General features: G+C 41.1%; 1 protein-coding gene across 4 annotated transcripts in view; it reads right to left on the bottom strand.

The window, feature by feature from the left end:
• The window catches only part of adgrb2 (adhesion G protein-coupled receptor B2), a 253,991-nt gene that overhangs the window by 74,154 nt on the left and 160,565 nt on the right, over positions 1-19,272 (bottom strand). For all 4 annotated transcript variants that reach the window (XM_085262313.1, XM_085262315.1, XM_085262314.1 and 1 more), the window contains one exon: positions 15,095-15,138. In XM_085262313.1, the coding sequence (XP_085118439.1) occupies positions 15,095-15,138 (44 nt within the window). The remainder of the gene's footprint in view (positions 1-15,094; positions 15,139-19,272) is intronic.

Genomic DNA, 19,272 nt, shown 5'->3' with positions numbered 1-19,272 from the left:
TAAAGCTTAAGCATTAGGAAACGATATAAAAAGTAGGCTGTAGCATTTCATTCCTCATCTTGGAGTATTCTGATGCTTTTGACACTTGCCTGCAAGCAAGAGATCATCATAGTTCTATTTTTCCAATCTCCTTTTAAAGTCACGAGGAACCTCTCTACTGCTTACACTGCATTTTTCAAAATACCACTGTGACCAGTTGCAGTTGGGTCTCTTTGATTTCATTATGGCTTTGCTCAGGTGGTAGACCAGGTCATCTAACAATCAGAAGATCAGTAGATTGACCCTAACTCCTCCTTGGGCATGATAGTAAACCCTGAGTTGCCTTTGATGCAATCATTAGCTTGTGTGTCAATGGTAGAAAAAAGTGCTTAGGTACAGATAAAACCACGGTACTAATGTGTGTGTGATTGGGTCAATGAGCCAATTGAGGGCTCAAATCAAGAGTTCACTATCTACTATGGACCTCAAACTAGCATGATGAACAAACCTCAGCTATTGTGTCAAATTGACGTAATTTTATGTTGAGCATCATCACTGGTAACAAAAGCTGTGTTTCTAGCTCCAACCCAGAAACCAAACAGTAGTCTGATTTTCAGGGCTGGAGTTGTGAAACCATTTCTTACACAGAGCACATGACTGTACTGAATGATGTATGTAGCCTCTCAAAATGCACTAGCTACTATTGAAGAAAGGTAGTACTGCACATGTTTAATCAAAAACACACACAGTATTGGCAATGAAATGCATATCACAGTATCACAGGGCTGAGCTGATTTCTCTCTCTGAACTGAAAAGTCACAGCTCTGTCTTTGTACAGCTTTTAACTGTGGTATTACTTTAATCTGCGTTTGATTTTATCATTCTGAAGAAAATGACATTCTGCAATTTTAGGAATTGAAGGCTCCTATTGTATAAACATGAGCATACAAACTAAACCCGAGATGGATTTAAATGATTTCCCAGCAGTCAGTGATAAACGTTGCCATAGCTACACACTCTCTTTTCTTTACCTGGATGCTGCCTGCCACTGCTTAAAACCCCCAAAAAATCAGTGACAGAAAACTGTCTCAACCTTTCTTCTCCTCCTCAGACCCACCGCGTCGACTCACACATATAAACTGATGTAGTTTGTGTATGACGATCAGAAGGAAGTACTTTTTAAAAGACTTCTTATTGTATCATTTTTTTGATTATAATACATGTGCCTCAAGTTACTCAGCTCAAATAGACAAATACTTTAAATGTGAAGAATGAACAAAGAGCTCAAACTCCTAAATCATATAAAGACGTTCTTCATTTGGGTCATGGATCTAAAGATGGACGATATCTTTTGATGCACACACTGTGAAGCCAATTATAGCAACTTTTTTTGATCTGTGATATACCGACAAAGAAATAAAATTGATTTGACCTAACATGACCGGACTTCCAGTTTCTGGGCGCGGTTTACTTCCTGAGGATCCTCAGGAAGAACCGCCTCACCCAAAGATTTCTATGGCTTCTCCATAGAGAGCATACTCACATACTACATCTGTGTGCAGTTCACCAGCTGCACAGCGGCAGAGAAGCAAATGCTTCAGAGGCTCATCATCACTGCCCAGAAGCTGATCGGATACCCTCTCCCCTCCCTGGAATATCTTTACAATTCCCGCTGCCTCAGAAAAGCCCAGAGCATCCTGAAAGATCCATTCTGCCCCGGACACTTTCTGTTTGAAGTGCTGCCCTCAAGCAGATGTTTCAGGACATTAAAAAGAAGGACAGACAGATTAAGAAATAGTTTTCATCCAAATCCTTAACTCTGCTAAATGCTGCTGGAACTGTGCATTCAAAAAAGAAAGAAAGAAAATCAATCATGCATGAATGCCTACAAAATGTGAAGCATCTCGTATGTATGAGATGAAAAACTTTCCCTTTTAGAATTTTGTATGGTTACTTTTAGAGACTTTAGAGTTCTTAAATATAATATATAGTAAGATTTTCTTTTTAGCTGCCATATTTTAAACCTATATGAGATATTTGCACTGATGCAGTTTCATTGAATTTCTTTGCCTAAAAGAAATGACAATAAAGATATTATTTTTACGCTTTATTGTACTCATTCTGCTACTGCTATATGTATCTCTACAATATTAGATGTCAGATTTCTTGCATGTGTTCACGTGCATTTTCCATTGTTATACCTCTCTGACCTGTCTTCCCCATGTGATGCTTGTGTAATGTATGTATTAGTGGTGCAACGGATCACGGTTGATCCGTAATCCGAACAAGGGGTTTAAACTATGATGAAATTGCTTGAGCCACGCTATGATATCCCATTGCGCGTCCACTTCAGTGACAAGATTGTACCGAGGCATGTATGAGCAGGAAAAGTTTAAAGTTATGGCTGAACTGTCCCAGGCATCTTATATTGCCCAACTACAAACGGGTGGACCTTCAGGTCAACGGAAAGCTACGTGACTGTGACCACTCATTATATCACAGCGGAGTGGTAGATAAAAAGCCCTGTACTGCCCTATATTGCACCTTAATTTGCGTGGAATGAGTCTTGAGTTGAATGTTTTTAATAGGCAAAAAATACTTAAAAAGTTAATAAGTAAATGTTAAAATTTTGTCTTTTTTTCTTTTCTGCAGATCCGAAAATTGATCCGATCCGTGACTTAAAACCGTGATCCGATCCAAACTGTGAGATTTTTGATCCGTTGCACCACTAGTATGGTTGGAAGGGTAAGATGGCGCTGGCAAGGCTGGCACCCTTAACCCAATTTTCCTCGGGATGAATAAAGTATTATCAATCAATCAATCAATGCCTGGGCAGGAAAGCCAATTCTAACACAACACAAAGCTGTGGCAGTGCACAAAATTGGATGTTGCTGCTAATGAGCAGATTTTAAATGTAGATGTTTCACATATATCTTCACCTCTGAAGCACAGAAGATCACACTGCCAAGGGGCCTAACAAAGTTTAGTGTAAATGTGACTTATGATCGAATGCTGCTTATTTGTTCCTAAGTTATGGTGTTAAATCAGAATCAGAATCAGAATCAGAATACTTTATTGATCCCTGGGGGAAATTATTTTTTGTTACAGTGCTCCATTTTAAACAAAGGCTAGATCATTTATTTATTTATTTAACAGCCATTATTCACTTATGAATTCTTGAGTTAAAGCCAAAAACTTGACCTTTAACTAACAGAATCTAATTAGCTTAGCCTTGAGTCCGAGTGAACATTCGTGCCAAATTCCAAGAAATTCCTCAAGGTGTTCTTCCAACTAGGACAGTCATCCAGGCATAAAAGATAAAGTAGCCATATCAAGGCCAGACTTTGAATATTACAAAATATTTTTTATAGAAACGTACAAAGGCAGCTTACAACGTCATTATTCCTCCTCCAGCCGAGTGAAAATTGAAATAGGTCGTTATTAAAGACCGATGCGCAGTTCGTGCTCACTATTCATTATCCTTGTCGTGTCTGATGTTTTATGCCCTTTCCTAATTCCTCCCCGATTCTTGTGTAGGGAGAATGCTTTGTCAGTGACCTCTACTATCCAAAGCTGCTTCTCTCTGCCCTTAAGCTAATTTATAAGCTTCTTTCTCGGGATTATCTTCCTTCCTGGTGTGCAAGCTACTGAGCACACAGGAAAGCTAGCCATACTGATTTTAGCTACAGCCATAAATGGTCTGCCATTCTGCCTGCCTCCACTCTGCGTTACCACAAATATGCCGCATACAGTGGTGTGAAAAAGTGTTTACCCCCCTCCTGATTTGTTAGTGTTTTGCATATTTGTCACAATTACATGTTTCAGATCATCAAACAAATAGAGTAAATACAAAACTCAGTTTTTAAATGACGATTTAATCATTTAAAAACTGAGTTATACAAACCTACCTGTCCCTGTGTGAAAAAGTAATTGTCCCTCTTGTTAAATCATGAAGTAACTCAGAGTTCAGTTTTTACTAAAGACACTCACTGTCAAAACAAGAAATCATTTAACCTTTCTGACAGAGTGAAAGAGTCTAAAAGATCTCAAAAAGCAACACATTATGCCACAATCTAAAGAAACACCAGAGAAATCAAGTCAGAGGCATCTATCAGTCTGGCCAAAAATGATCTGCATGGTGGAGTTCAAGGAGAAGACCACTGCTAAAGAACACAAAGGCTTGTCTCACATTTGCCAAAAAAGACATCTTTATGACCCCCAAGACCTTTGGGCATTTTGTGGACTCACAAGAGAAAGTTTAACCTTTTGGAAGATGTATGTACCATTAAATCTGGCACAGCATTTCAGAAATGAACCATCATACCAACAGTAAAACATGGTGGTGGTAGTATGGTTTCTGTGGCTGTTTTGCTGCCTTAGGACCTGGAAGACTTGCACCATGAATTCTGCTGTCTACCAAAACTTGCTAAAGGAGAATGTCCAGCCATGAATGTCAGTTCATGAGCTCAAGTTGAAGCACATTTGGGTTCTGCAGGAGGACAGTGATCCAAAAAACACCAGCACGTAGACCTCTGAAAGGCTTAAGAAAAATAAAATGAAGACTTTGGAGTGGCCAAATCAAAGTTCTGACCTGAATCCGATTGAGATGCTGTGGCATGACCTTAAAAAGGCAGCTGCCCAAACACCCTCCAATGTGGCTGAATTACAGCAATTCTGCAAAGAGGAGTGGACCAAAATTCCTCCACAGTGCTAAAAAAAACTCAATGCCAGTTACTTCAAATGCTCGATTCCAGTTGTTGTTGCTAAGTGTGGCCCAACCAGTTATTAGGTTTACGGGGCAATCACTTTTTCACACAGAGCACTGTAGGTTTGGATTTTCCCCCCATTTAATAATAAAAACAATAAAAACACCTTCATTTAGAAACTACATTTGTTTGTGTTATCTCTGTCTAATATTTTATTTTTTTGATGCCCTTAAACATTTAAGTATGACAAACATACAAAAAAATTGTAAATCAAGAAGGGGGCACACATTTCTTCCCACCACTGCATGTATGAAGAATGTGGTTCCTTGAAAAAGACCTGAGGAAGATTCTAAGCATTGTGCTAACTCTTAGTCTCATAATAGACTAACACAGTGCCCTCTCAGCCTACTTCCAGCGACATAACAGTAAAGAGGATAATGTGGAAGTTAGTAAGATAGACATAAGGCAAATACTGCACTTGGCTGAAGGTCAGAACCTTGTAAGAGCATGTTCGCAGTGCATAATTGGCAGAAAAACTTAACACAACATCCATAACAAGGCTCAAAAATAATAAGGTATTAAGCTGATGGAGATGTTACTTACCTACCAATCCTCACGCTCTACGGGTCCAGCAGCCAAGGCAAAGTATTCCAGCACACAGTCCAAGTCAAGCCTTCTAATCGCTATCAATACCAACAACATCTTCCTCTAAAACATTCCCAAGACAAACAGCCCCAGTGCTAAAGCTCCATTTCACTTGTCACATGATGAAGAAATCAACAACATCAACCAATCAGTAATACACGAAGGAAGAAAAAATACTGAATGTAGAATAAACAAGTTCTTCCTTATATAACTTCTTCACCCAAATAAGAAAGCAGAATCTTCCTTACCTATGAGCTACCCACAAGTATCCATGATGTTCAGCAGCAAAAACAAACCATAGCTACAGCTGTACACACAACTACTTAGACTTGAACTTAACCCCCCTCCTAAAAAAATCTACTTACAGGCATCAAAAAGTAACCTAAAACCAACTGTCCTTAACTAGTCACCCCAGCTTTTTGCACTGAGAATTGAAAATCCCACATTAACACGCTCCCTGGGGACAGCTGTGATAGTTGGAGAAACTAACTGAGAGCCTGTCCATGCCTTTAACAGTCAATGGAGACAGAGCGCGCATAAGCCTGGCCGACTCCCTCTTCCCGTGCTGACTCGCTATTTGACACAGTCTTGATCCCTTTTGCTCTGTCAGATGGAAAAGTGGAGCAAGCCGTATCAGCCATCCACCCCTCCTCCTGGTGGCTCTGCTGCTTCTGTGTGTGTGTGTGTGTGTGTGTGTGTTTGCATTTCTGTTTAATCTTAGTCTGCAACAATAGTGGAAAAAAAACCCACGATGCACAAGTAAAAATGTTGCAAGTCTTTTGTTGGAGAGCTAGATTTAAAAAGAAAAAAACAGATAAGTAACTTATTGTTAGCTATGACTCCTGAGAAATCTAAAAACGACTTTAATAAAAACTGAAACAAAACACAATGAAGTGGGTGTATAATGTACTTATCATTTCCACTGTATTATCTGATGCACACTGTATAATAGCATATTTTTGCCTTTCGCAAACAAATCGCTCAATATATTTATATTTAATTTACCATCTCTGAGATAACAGTATTTAACCTAACCTACTACAAGGAGGGTGTACTACGTATCCCAAAATGCACTAAGCTAAAGCTAGGCTGCACTAGAGAAAGAGTTTCTGGCCAAAATGAAATAAACAGCATGTGTGCTTAAGCTGCAATGCTGTAACTCATACATCTCTTTAAATAACTTGAGAGAAAAACACTGTCCATGTAGGAAATGTAAATAAAGGGTCATGTAGGCAGTATTTAGGATTTTTTCAAGGAATAATACAAAAATGAGTTTGAAATCTCTTTACTGTGAGTTTGTGAGTAAAAAGGACAATGCACAACTCAGTGTGATACATACTTAGACTTTCAAGCAAGCGTTATATCCAAGAAGGACAGACAATACTCTGCATATTTTTAAATCAATTCCTTCATTTACTCCGCTCTTTGATTCACAAGCGACTAATAGGGGCCACATGACAGAGCCCAAAGCTTCCCAATATGAGAATTAAAAGTGTCATCCACTTGGCTCATTGCTACTTGCCTCTATGCTTTTCTGTAAAGTAAATGCGATTACACTTTGGCCACATTTGTGCCCCGCTGGTTTTTTTGGCAGTGTGCAGAATATGTCTTTGACTTTTTAAGTCATTTAAGGTTGGAACCTGCCAATGCCAAAGCCGATAGTGGCGCCAGATCAGTCTGAGCCCAAAGCAAGCCCCAATCTACCGTGTCAGATTGTTGATGTTAGAGCTACTTGCACTGCACATCGGGTTTTATTACTCTATGGCTGCGATGGGTGGCAGAGGGGTAGAGTGGGTTGCTTGGGTCTTTAACCACTGTTCCCCGATCAAGCTGAAGACCGTGGGGATTAGCGAAAGGATTAAATGACCTTCAGCCTTTCATAAGCTTACTGCCATCCATCCATCTAAAGTGTATATTACATTTATCTCCCACTGCTGGGTTTCATTCTTATGCATGTTTTGAAATCTCTGTGAGCCAAACTATTTCTGCTTTGTCACTTCCATGGCAGGAGATTGCTTCTATTGGAATAGTAACACACGAGTGATAAAGAAAAAACTAAATGTCTTAGTGATGTAATGCAGCGGTCCCAACCCCCGGGCCTCGGACCGGTACCGGTCTGTGAGTCGTTTGGTACTGGGCCGCGAGAGTTGAGGCTCAGGTGTGAAATGTATAGTTTTCAGGGTTTTTATCGGTTTTCAGCGTTATTTTGTTATCGTTTTTATCGTTTACTCGGCTTTTCTTGGTCTTTTCACGTGTGTTATGAATAAATTTTCTTTTTTTCGGTACCGGTAATAGTTTAATTTTGTTGTATTTATCCACGACACCTTAAAGGCCGGTCCGTGAAAATATTGTCGGGCATAAACCGGTCCGTGGTGCAAAAAAGGTTTGGGACCGCCGATGTAATGTATATCTTACGGATGCTGGCACATCTTTCAAATATCTAACAAAATCACAGCAACCCATAAAGCGACTTTACAGCAGAGTGAGTGTGCGGAAGTCGCTGTGTTAGTACTTCAGTGGGATATCTGACTGACCCCCCCCCCTTAGTGAGGGTCAAATCCCAGAGAAGCTAGCAGCAAGGTCAGGAACCACAGCAAAGACCAGCTGAACACCTGCTATCGTATCCCAGCAGAAGAGAGAAACAGGGCAGAAAATAAGCAAGAGGAGGTTGGATGACCAAGACTGACTTAGTTATTATTTCTATTTTCATCTCAGGGCCTTGTGTACAATACCACCATACATGTTCACGCAATGCGTTCTCTCGTAATAGCTGCTGTTTGCTTGCCTGAGCTTCTAGTTTTGAAGCGTGTAAAACTTTTATGAGGGCTAAATGTAGCAGCTTCCATTCAAGGCAGCGAGGAAAATGAAAACAGGTTGAGACTTGGTTGAGGGGACAGGCACACGGGGGAAGACTGGGAGGGATGGCGAGCTCAACGATTTGGGTGGGCAGATGGTACCGACATATGGGCCTGTTAGGGGCTAAATAAATAAATAAACACTCGCACATAAATACTGAGATGAACTGTGAGTGCCACACACTGTCGGCCAACTTAGCCAGCTGAGAGAGAGAGCGAGAGCGCAAATGGGAGAGAGCTTCCGCTGAAATGGCTGGCAGATTTCTAAATAGAACACCACTGCAGAAAAAACTTGCGCTGACACACAGTTGTGATGGGGATGACAATAGGCTTTGCAGATTTGAGCCTCAGTGTGATGCCTAATCTCCAAGTAAGTGTACATCATCAATGTGGGTATTTTAACAAAAGAGGGGGGTAAAAGATACAGAGAGAACATAATTTGTGTTTCAAATGTGGATGCATTTGGGTGCACTAAATATAGTCTCCATATACAGGTCATGGAGTGGCAAAGCTTTTTCTTCCATCTCCCCTTTCTGCCTCTGTCTGGTTCAGCTGCTGTCATGTCTGCCTTGCTTCCACGCTACTATCTATACCTTCTCCACATCTCGCCTGCCTCCTGCTCAACCCTCAAAAGCTTGTGGCTAGTTCCTGAGAGAGGCATTATCCTGCAAATTCTCCACCCATATCAACTGTACACTAATGCCAATCTTTTGTCAGGATCTGGCGTCCGGCATAGGGAAACAAATATAGTAAGACTGATACGGTACTGGTGTCTGTCTGCCTGCCTGCTTGCTCTCTGAGCAATTTACAGATGTTTGTGCACATAAATTGTACAGGTGATCATCAGATTAAAATTTAGAAATTCATTTTTGACTTCCTCTGGCTGAAATGTACCACCTGCCTTCATTACACTGCCTCACACATTTCCATAGATGCCTCTGTGCACCCAAAGATGATGTTATGAGCACTTGTTTATAGGCTGTTTATACTGAAAATTTCAAGTGTGTACATGGGTTTAATGTGTAAGCAACTATTTCAACAACAACCTGTCCTCGACAATTTTTGAGAGTAGCTGGCTGACATAAGCATTAAAAATGCAGATACTCCGTTATGCTCCTACCTTGGTTCGGTACTTGCGAGTGAAACATAATTTTTTTCGTTGATTATGTTTTCTCGGTACAGGATATCGAAAGCAGCCAAAAAGCATGCTAAATGTAACTAAACACTGTATCTGTGGCATGCCGATATAAATATGTCAAATCAACCGAGGTCCGGATGTTTGTCTGTACACATCTTTAGATTTCTACAAGCACATTAGTAAAGCCTAAAACCAAAAAAAACAAAACAAAAGAGTGCATTCCTTCTGGTGCACGCACTTTTTTGATTGATTGACATCACTGCCATCTCGCCACTTTATATTCTGCTTGGCTCTCTGCCCTCGTCATGTCTGCAAATTTAATTTGATTGCAGCTGTAATCTGCCAGCTAGTTGATTGACTTTGCCAAGCATTGTCCCTCTCCTGCCTTAATGGAGAAGGGGTAGTTTAAGTTACAACGTCTTATCCTGTCCCTGCAAACCTGCACTCCCATTGTGTGCTTTGGTCACCAGAGAGTACTCTTCTAGAACTGGGTAAACTAATGGGATCTCCAGGGAGAATTTGAGCTGACCTGAATTTTCTGTCATCCGTCTTGTTGTCACATTAGACAGGAAGTCTTCAGTGATGGCCCTCTGACAAATTCAATTCTTAAGTTATCGGTTGCTGTGAATCATCATATGTCAAATATGTTTCCAAAAATTATTTATATTCTCATACAGCCCAACTGGATTAGCAAATACATTTTGAAGAAAAGCGATATCATCATGATTGTATTTTTATTGACAATAAAAATGACATCACTGTCAGTCTGTACTCGGGTCACATTCACTCACTTGTGCTGGGGTTTTTCATGCCCAGAGTTTAATCTGTTGTCATGAGAAATCCCAGAAGTGTAATAATAATTCAACACTTAAACTTTATATGATGATGAAGGCCATGGGTCAAGGTTAAAAGCTACAAAAGGAAGAAGTATGTCATGTTTATACTGAAGCTGTTGGGTTAATGGCAGTTCAGGCAGGACCACTTTAGCAAAAAGATTATTGATATTTAAGTCTATACTAATTTATTATTTGGCAAAATGACTTTGTTGTGGCACCTTCTTGATCTTCCAAATACACTCATGAAAAGTCAAAGATGGCAAGAAGAGCAGCACAATCCCGAGCACTTAACACGGCAATGACAACAGAGACAACAGATATTACACTAAGTAAAGGCTTCCTCTCCTCACCCCCAACCGGCTGCATGGTTGCAGATGGCTGCCCCTCCCTGAGCTGATCTGCCGGAGGTTTCTTACTGTTAAAAGGGATTTTTTCCTTTCCACTGTCACCCCGGTGTCATAGGGGGATTGTTGTTGGTGTTTTCTCCCTGTTAATGTAGAGTCTTAACTTACGAGATAAAGTGCCATGAAGCAACTTTTATTGTGATCTGGTGCTACATAAATACAATTGAACTAAACCAAATTGTACGATACAACATGAGATTAGGATCGGGGGTGCAAGTGGGTTGTGAATCAGCTTGCAGACTGCAGTTGTGCAGAGGATGGTAGCTGGGCCATGAGCTTTTGTGAACTTGTATTTAGCTCCTCTGGTCTGTCAGAATTGCAGCTAATCTTACAGTCAAGCTAAAAGAAAGCATGGGTGGAGACTACAGCGTGACATATGATTGCAATCTCATTGCTTTTGAAAAAGCTGCTGTGAAGACAGGAACCAGGTTTGCGATCACTTGCAGTCGATTGCCATCTTCAAAATGACTTTGGTCAAGATGGTGGTGAAACAAAACAATAAAATAGATGGATAAGAAGATAGACCAGTTATATTCTACTCAATGAATTGGCATTTGCAATCTGTTGTCATTTGTATATACAGGAATTCACATGACCAATTTACATTCAGAATCAAACTAGAACCTACTTGAAATGTGAAATTATGAAATTCCTTCACAAATAGTGACTTTGTTGATGCACTCAACAATCTAAACTAAATTACTTGATTTTTTGAAATTTAGTGCTGGTCAAGGTTAACAAGAACTCCTACCAAAGCAGACTATTATGCCAAATTCCAGTCTAAAATATACACAGGTTAAGAATTTGGGATGTAAAATTTGTTAACACAAATATCAACAAGTGCAAAACTTTAAATATCTTAATTCGTTTGGTTTAAAGATTCCAAGGTCCAACATTGCTGAACTGGGAGAGAATGAATGTGGCAACATTGGTACTGGAATTTTCTTCCATTAATGACATGTTTTCGATGCTTTGGGGACTGTCGACAGCGTGCACACTTTTAATGCTTTTAATACATGCTTCAGTGTGTGACCAATTTAGAGTTACCACACTTAATGGCTACCTTTAATTTTCTGCACATCATTAGGGGTCTCCTTTGAGGCACAACAGATGATCATTAGCTTTTAGTTATTTGTTAAGCTACAATACAGCTCTAGCATTTTTAAATGAACTACAGCCAGATTCACAGCCAGAACAAAAAAAAAATCAGTAAAAGAAAATTCACGGGCATTGCTCAAATGTGAAATTGATATCCAGGATCTAACAACATCTCCCATCTTTCATACAGTTGATTACCCACACTCACTACATTAAAGGCACTGGTACTTATATAGCACCTTTCTACTTACCGTATTTTCACGACCATAAGGCGCACTTAAAAGTCTTAGATTTTCTTCAAAAAGTGCGGCGCGCCCTATAGCGCAGTGCGCCCTATGTGTTGTAAGGAGGACGTAGTAGAGAACACCATGAGAACGTTAAACGGTGAAGTGTGGGCGTTGATCGTATATACCGGGACAATCGCACATACCTGTATAAAAGAACAGGTATGTGCATTATGCAGGACATCGTTGTTTTAACAACCCTGAAAATGGCAAAGAGACACGCTTACGAAGCACAGTTTAAACTGAAGGCCATCAGCTACGCAGAGGAACATGGAAATCGAGCAGCGGCGAGAGAATTTAAGATAAACGAATCGATGGTTCGCAAATGGAGGAAGCTGGAAAACAAGCTCCGGCAGGTCAAGAAAACGCAGCTGAGTTTCCGCGGACATAAGGCGAGGTGGCCCGAGTTGGAGGAAAGACTCGAGAGGTGGATCATCGAGCAAAGAGCGAGCGGGAGAAGCGTTTCGACGGTCACCATTCGGCTAAAAGCAGTTTCACTAGCTGAAGAGATGAACATTGAACATTTCCAAGGAGGTCCGTCTTGGTGCTTTCGTTTTATGAAACGGTGCCATTTTTCCATCCGGACCAGGACTACGATAGCGCAGCAACTTCCAGCGGATTATAAGGAAAAGCTGGCCATCTTCCGCTCCTACTGCAGCAAACACATCGGCGACAAAAACATCCAGCCCAGCCACATCACAAACATGGACGAGGTCCCGCTCACTTTTGACATCCCGGTGAGTCACACTGTGGAGAAGAAGGGGACCAGCACGGTAGCGATACGCACAACGGGGTATGAAAAGTCTTCTTTTACTGTTGTGCTTGGCTGCCATGCTAATGGACAGAAACTGCCGCCTATGGTGATTTTTAAGCGAAAGACTTTGCCTAAAGAGAAGTTTCCAGCAGAAATCATCATTAAGGCAAATGAAAAGGGCTGGATGGATGAGGAAATGATGAAAGAGTGGCTGAGGGAGGTGTATGTAAGGAGACCAGGTGGTTTTTTCCACGCATCACCATCGCTGTTGATCTGTGACTCTATGCATGCCCATCTCACAGCCGATGTGAAAAAACTTGTGAAGCAAATGAACTGTGAGCTTGCTGTCATTCCGGGAGGCCTGACAAAGGAACTCCAACCGCTGGACATCGGTGTGAACCGCCCGTTCAAAGTAAGGCTGCGAGCGGCCTGGGAGCGATGGATGACCGGTGGAGACCACAGTTTCACTAAGAGTGGAAGGCAGCGCCGGGCGAGTTACGCCACAATTTGCCAATGGATTGTAGATGCTTGGGCTAACATGTCTGCTGGCACTGTTGTTCAAGCTTTCGCAAAAGCCGGCATCGTTTCCGAGGAGCCGCACGGCACGGAAAGTGACTCTGACGGTGAAGACAGTGAACCTGGCATGTTTGATGGAGATTTAGCGCAGCTGTTCAATTCAGACACAGAGGATGAGGACTTCGATGGGTTTAATTGATGATAAAAATGTGAGTACCAAACTTTGTTTTGCTCCTGCTTTATTTTTAAATACGCACACTTGTATGCTTGTGTGTTGTTGATGATGACGATTATTGGTAATAAAAATGTGAGTACCAAACTCAGTTTTGCTCCTGCTTTATTTTTAAATATGCACACTTGTATGCTTGTGTGTTGTTGATGATGACGATTACCGGCAATAGAAATGTGAGTAAGGTACCGAATTCACGTTTGCTCCCGCTTTATTTTTAAATACGCATACGGTACTTGTATGCGCCCTATGGTCCAGTGCGCCTTATGTGTGTGTTAAATACAGTAAGGGCACACATAACTGAGACTGCGCCTTTTAGCACAGTGCGCCTTATGGTCGTGAAAATACGGTAATTTGGGTACTCAAAGCGCTTGCTTTCTTTCATCCAATAACACTTACACATTCATAAAGTGTTTCTTTATCTACACCTGAGCACTTTTATCTAACATTCAAAACACACATCACACAAATAATGGGACAAATCAGGCAAATCCTTCATTCAACACAGTGCCTCTAAGAGCCCAGATTTGATTCACTGACCCTGGTAGGTTGGTAGACCGCTCACCTAACCACCTGGTTCTTCAACCAGCATTTGTTGCAAGTCAGTCATTGTGGTGTGTTGGCTGACTAACAAATACTGTTCGGGTCCACATGCTGCTAAACCCCCATTTTTAAAAATGAATACATTTACAGATTTACAATATGCCTTGTTTCTTCAGACTTCAACCATCCAATCCAATAAATGGCATCAAACAATAGTCAATAGCAGAATAAGCTGTTTGGCATTGGAAGAAAAGATTTGGTAAGTTTTTCACTGTGCAACCCACGTAATCGACTCTGTTGCTCAACCCCCTCACAAAACACGGCATCATTTAAGGGAAAATGAAGGCTTTCCTATTCTCAAGCAAGACTGTTACAAGAAAGAAATAATTGGCCAAAAACAAAATTCCTTAATTTTTGCGTTTATACTTAAAGTGTAACTAGGCCATGAACTGAAACCAAAGAATGGTTTTAACTTTGTTTCTTATAACTTTGGTATTGACAGACTATCCGATCAATATGTGGGTTAATGGTGAATGCAGGATGATCAATTGTCCTGGTTTATATTTTTTAGTTCACCAGCTGGCCCACAATACAGAGCAAAGAAAAAAAGAAAACCGTTTGTGATGTACTTAGATAGTATGTCTGTTAAGAAGTAAAGAAATGCAAATTAAACTGCCAACAAGGTAAACGCTACACAAGAGAACTGCAATAGAGAAAAAGCTGCACCCACAGAGGAGTTCTGAGTTAGCCTGCAGTTGAACTGTTAGCAGCAGTGAAATAACGCTGTTTGTTCCCACTGACTAATTTAATAAAGAGAAACTCTGAGAACTTCATTACAATGTTATCAGATCATTAATAAAATGAATCTGACTGGGCATGAACACACATGCGAGATAAACATTGACACACACACACACACACACACACACACACACACACACACACGCACGCACGCACACGCACACACACACACACACACACACACACACACACACGCACGCACACACAATCATTTGGATTTTTTTTTTTTTTGACTGACAGACATGTATTTCTGCACTGTACACACAAACATTTACACGAGTGTCAGAGTCACTGTGAGTAACTTACGGGTTTCCATAGTCCCAGACAACGCACTGAGGATCTGATGTACCCTGCAAGATACAGGGTGAGGGGGAGGGGGGGAGAGGAGAAGATAAGCTGTTATTGCCAGTCAAGAGGATGAGTGAGAGAGAAGGCAGCAGAGAGAGAACACAGAATAGCTCATTGCCAGAGGAGAAAGAGTGATGCTGCATGGATGACGGTAAGAAGTAAACAGACAATGAAAGAGAAGGATTGAGATAGACGACAGGAGGGAGAGATGGAAAAAGAGTCATTGTCAGAGGACAACGCAGCAAACAGCTGCTTCTGCTGCTGCAGCCGAAGAGAAAAAAAGGTGCATGAGCTATAAATTGAGAGTTTTAGGGATGACAAAGGAAAAGCCATTTCATGGACAATAACTAGGGTCGTAAACATCCTGTGGGTGGGGTAAAAACATTAACATTCTTCACTTAAGTGCAACCACAGCAAAAAGTAGTCAGTTAAGTGTAAAAAGCTATGAAGTAAAATGTTATTAATTAAACATTTGGCCCTTTAAGAGTGTGCAAAGTTTCACTAATGTACCATTTTTTTCTTTTTAAAAAAGCAAAGTCAAAGTAACTGGATGCTGGTGATTTTCTCTCAGCTTACCCTTAATCCATTTAGTCATTGAAGCTAAAGTTCGCTCAGTGGCATGTGGTGGCAAAGAAAGACTTGTCATGACTCAATCAGAGAATCAATCATGGGATCAATATCTTTAACCAGCTCATAGCAACTTGTTCCACCAGAGATCTTCAGTGATCTCTGCATCGATCACTTTTTAAATGGAGCCTCTATGTCCTTTCAACCTGTGTGCTTGGTAACGAGTGGACTGTGACTTGGTTTTGTCTGAATCAAATGGTTATTTGAGACATTTTTGCTTCAATCAAGTGACTGAAAACACTTAAAATGGCGCTTTGGACCTGACAAAATCAGCAACTATTTAAGAACCAACTATTAGAAACATTTTCTTGGTTCTGTGGGGTAACAAAAAAGAGTTCAGCTTCAATTTTAGTATCCACAACTGAAATGCTGGTATTCCACTGGGCCAACGCAGAGGAAAATCTACCATTATGTTGGCCCTTCCTGAATCCTGCATTAGGCACTTTGCCTTTGAGCTCCCCCTTATGGCAAAGGGGATTATAGCAGTAAGCCGACAGCCAGAGTGCTGTGTAGATTATAAAAAGGATAATGTGATCTTAACTGAAGCCTCAGGAAAATCTGAAGAAATTACTTCTCAAGTTAAAATGCTTTCTGATAATTAACTATATTTGAAATTGACAAAAAAGAAGGGAAGTAAGACATACACATTGTAGCCTGAATTGTAAGGATTTATTCCTCTACAGGCAAGGTCATCCTTCCTTCTCTGAACAGTTCATTACTGATCTCCAATGAATCAGTGCATCCAGGGATCTCTGCATGACTGGACTTGAAAGGACAGGATGATGCAACATTTATATACTCGGGATCAGAGACTGGGTGACACGGATTGATGGATGACAGTGCTTTGTTCAGCCTCACACACAGACAGCCACCACCGACTATAGATGTCCCGTGGCGTGCATTAGCGTGCTGAGCTCTGTTAGCATTCAGCTATCAATCAACGAGTGTCCTATTGGACCATTCGCTACAGCGGGATTGACACCTGTGCACTCCTGCAGTGTCTGCCTCTTTTTTTAGTGCTCATACTTTGCATAATGACAGCGTCTGCTCAGCTGATGGTTATCAAAGGGAGAAACGTGCCTCTGCAATTCTAACAGTGGCATTTGTGGACAGTGATAGCTGGTACCTACCTTAAATACTCTGTCTTTTTTTCCTCTCTTTAAAGGAACAGCAGTTTCCTTTAACGCATTCAGCAATACATGCAATAATGAATACTGGCTGTGAATGGGCTAAGCTAATATGATGAAATGAGCTAATGTAACAAAACATGACTGCTCTGGTCTTAAAAGCCCTTCACTTTAAGATCATAGGTTTAGAGTATGAAATGGAGAAAACCAGGATGAGGCTTTTTGACTGATGAAAATGACCTAGATTACATTGAAATTACCAGGAAAGCTTATGGCTCAAGCTAACCAGAACTTTCTTTCATAATTTAAAAGGCTACATTAAGGATGGTTGAAGGAGGGGTTGTGGTGTAACACTTGGCATATGGTCTACAGCAGGGACACAGGACTTTCTGGCCTCCTGCTTTCTACCTACCATTAAAGACACACATACCCACGCACACACACATTAGGACACCGGGGAGATACACAGGGAGTCTGACTGGAGCAGATGTCCTCTCAGAGAAGACATGACCCAGCACAGAGACCCTAACATTCCCCTATGAGAGTGAAGCCTGAGGCAGCTGTTGCCAGGCCACTGCTGTAGCAGCTGGATGTTTCTACATTGGCCAAAGTCGACACAACTACAGAAGACACTGTATTCTGCCCTTTTAAAGAAAAAGCATTATTAATGCTGTATTAATATTATATGGAAAAACTGGAACTATTTTTTTCTTTGGTGGACATTTGAAGTTATTATTCTCAAGAGTTAACATCTAGATCACTGGCTGCTTGTTAGCCGACTCTGTCTAAATGTAACCTTTACAGGCGCTCCTACTCAGGAGTTGTTACCTTTACAGGGAGTGCAGAATTATTGGGCAAATGAGTATTTTGTCCACATCATCCTCTTCATGCATGTTGTCTTACTCCAAGCTGTATAGGCTCGAAAGCCTACTACCAATTAAGCACATAAGGTGATGTGCATCTCTGAGAAGGGGTGTGGTCTAATGACATCAACACCCTATATCAGGTATGCATAATTATTAGGCAACGTCCTTTCCTTTGGCAAAATGGGTCAAAAGAAGGACTTGACAGGCTCAGAAAAGTCAAAAATAGTGAGATATCTTGCAGAGGGATGCAGTAGTCTCAAAACTGCAAAGCTTCTGAAGCGTGATCATCGAACAATCAAGCGTTTCATTCAAAATAGTCAACAGGGTCGCAAGAAGCGTGTGGAAAAACCAAGGCGCAAAATAACTGCCCATGAACTGAGAAAAGTCAAGTGTGCAGCTGCCAAGATGCCACTTGCCACCAGTTTGGCCATATTTCAGAGCTGCAACATGACTGGAGTGCCCAAAAGCACAAGGTGTGCAATACTCAGAGACATGGCCAAGGTAAGAAAGGCTGAAAGACGACCACCACTGAACAAGACACACAAGCTGAAACGTCAAGACTGGGCCAAGAAATATCTCAAGACTGATTTTTCTAAGGTTTTATGGACTGATGAAATGAGAGTGAGTCTTGATGGGCCAGATGGATGGGCCCGTGGCTGGATTGGTAAAGGGCAGAGAGCTCCAGTCCGACTCAGATGCCAGCAAGGTGGAGGTGGAGTACTGGTTTGGGCTGGTATCATCAAAGATGAGCTTGTGGGGCCTTTTCGGGTTGAGGATGGAGTCAAGCTCAACTCCCAGTCCTACTGCCAGTTTCTGGAAGACACCTTCTTCAAGCAGTGGTACAGGAAGAAGTCTGCATCCTTCAAGAAAAACATGATTTTCATGCAGGACAATGCTCCATCACACGCGTCCAAGTACTCCACAGCGTGGCTGGCAAGGAAGGGTATAAAAGAAGAAAAACTAATGACATGGCCACCTTGTTCACCTGATCTGAACCCCATTGAGAACCTGTGGTCCATCATCAAATGTGAGATTTACAAGGAGGGAAAACAGTACACCTCTCTGAACAGTGTCTGGGAGGCTGTGGTTGCTGCTGCACACAATGTTGATGGTGAACAGATCAAAACACTGACAGAATCCATGAATGGCAGGCTTTTGAGTGTCCTTGCAAAGAAAGGTGGCTATATTGGTCGCTGATTTGTTTTTGTTTTGTTTTTGAATGTCAGAAATGTATATTTGTGAATGTGGAGATGTTATATTGGTTTCACTGGTAAAAATAAATAATTGAAATGGGTATATATTTGTTTTTTGTTAAGTTGCCTAATAATTATGCACAGTAATAGTCACCTGCACACACAGATATCCCCCTAAAATAGCTAAAACTAAAAACAAACTAAAAACTACTTCCAAAAACATTCAGCTTTGATATTAAGTTTTTTGGGTTCATTGAGAACATGGTTGTTGTTCAATAATAACATTATTCCTCAAAAACACAACTTGCCTAATAATTCTGCAC

This window comes from Mchenga conophoros, linkage group LG22 (genome assembly GCF_057382185.1).
Source record: "Mchenga conophoros isolate Kocher_MC1m ecotype Shallow Benthic linkage group LG22, M_conophoros_male_GT1.1, whole genome shotgun sequence".
Taxonomy (NCBI): Eukaryota; Metazoa; Chordata; class Actinopteri; order Cichliformes; family Cichlidae; genus Mchenga; species Mchenga conophoros.
This window is presented reverse-complemented; position numbering and strand designations above follow the sequence as displayed.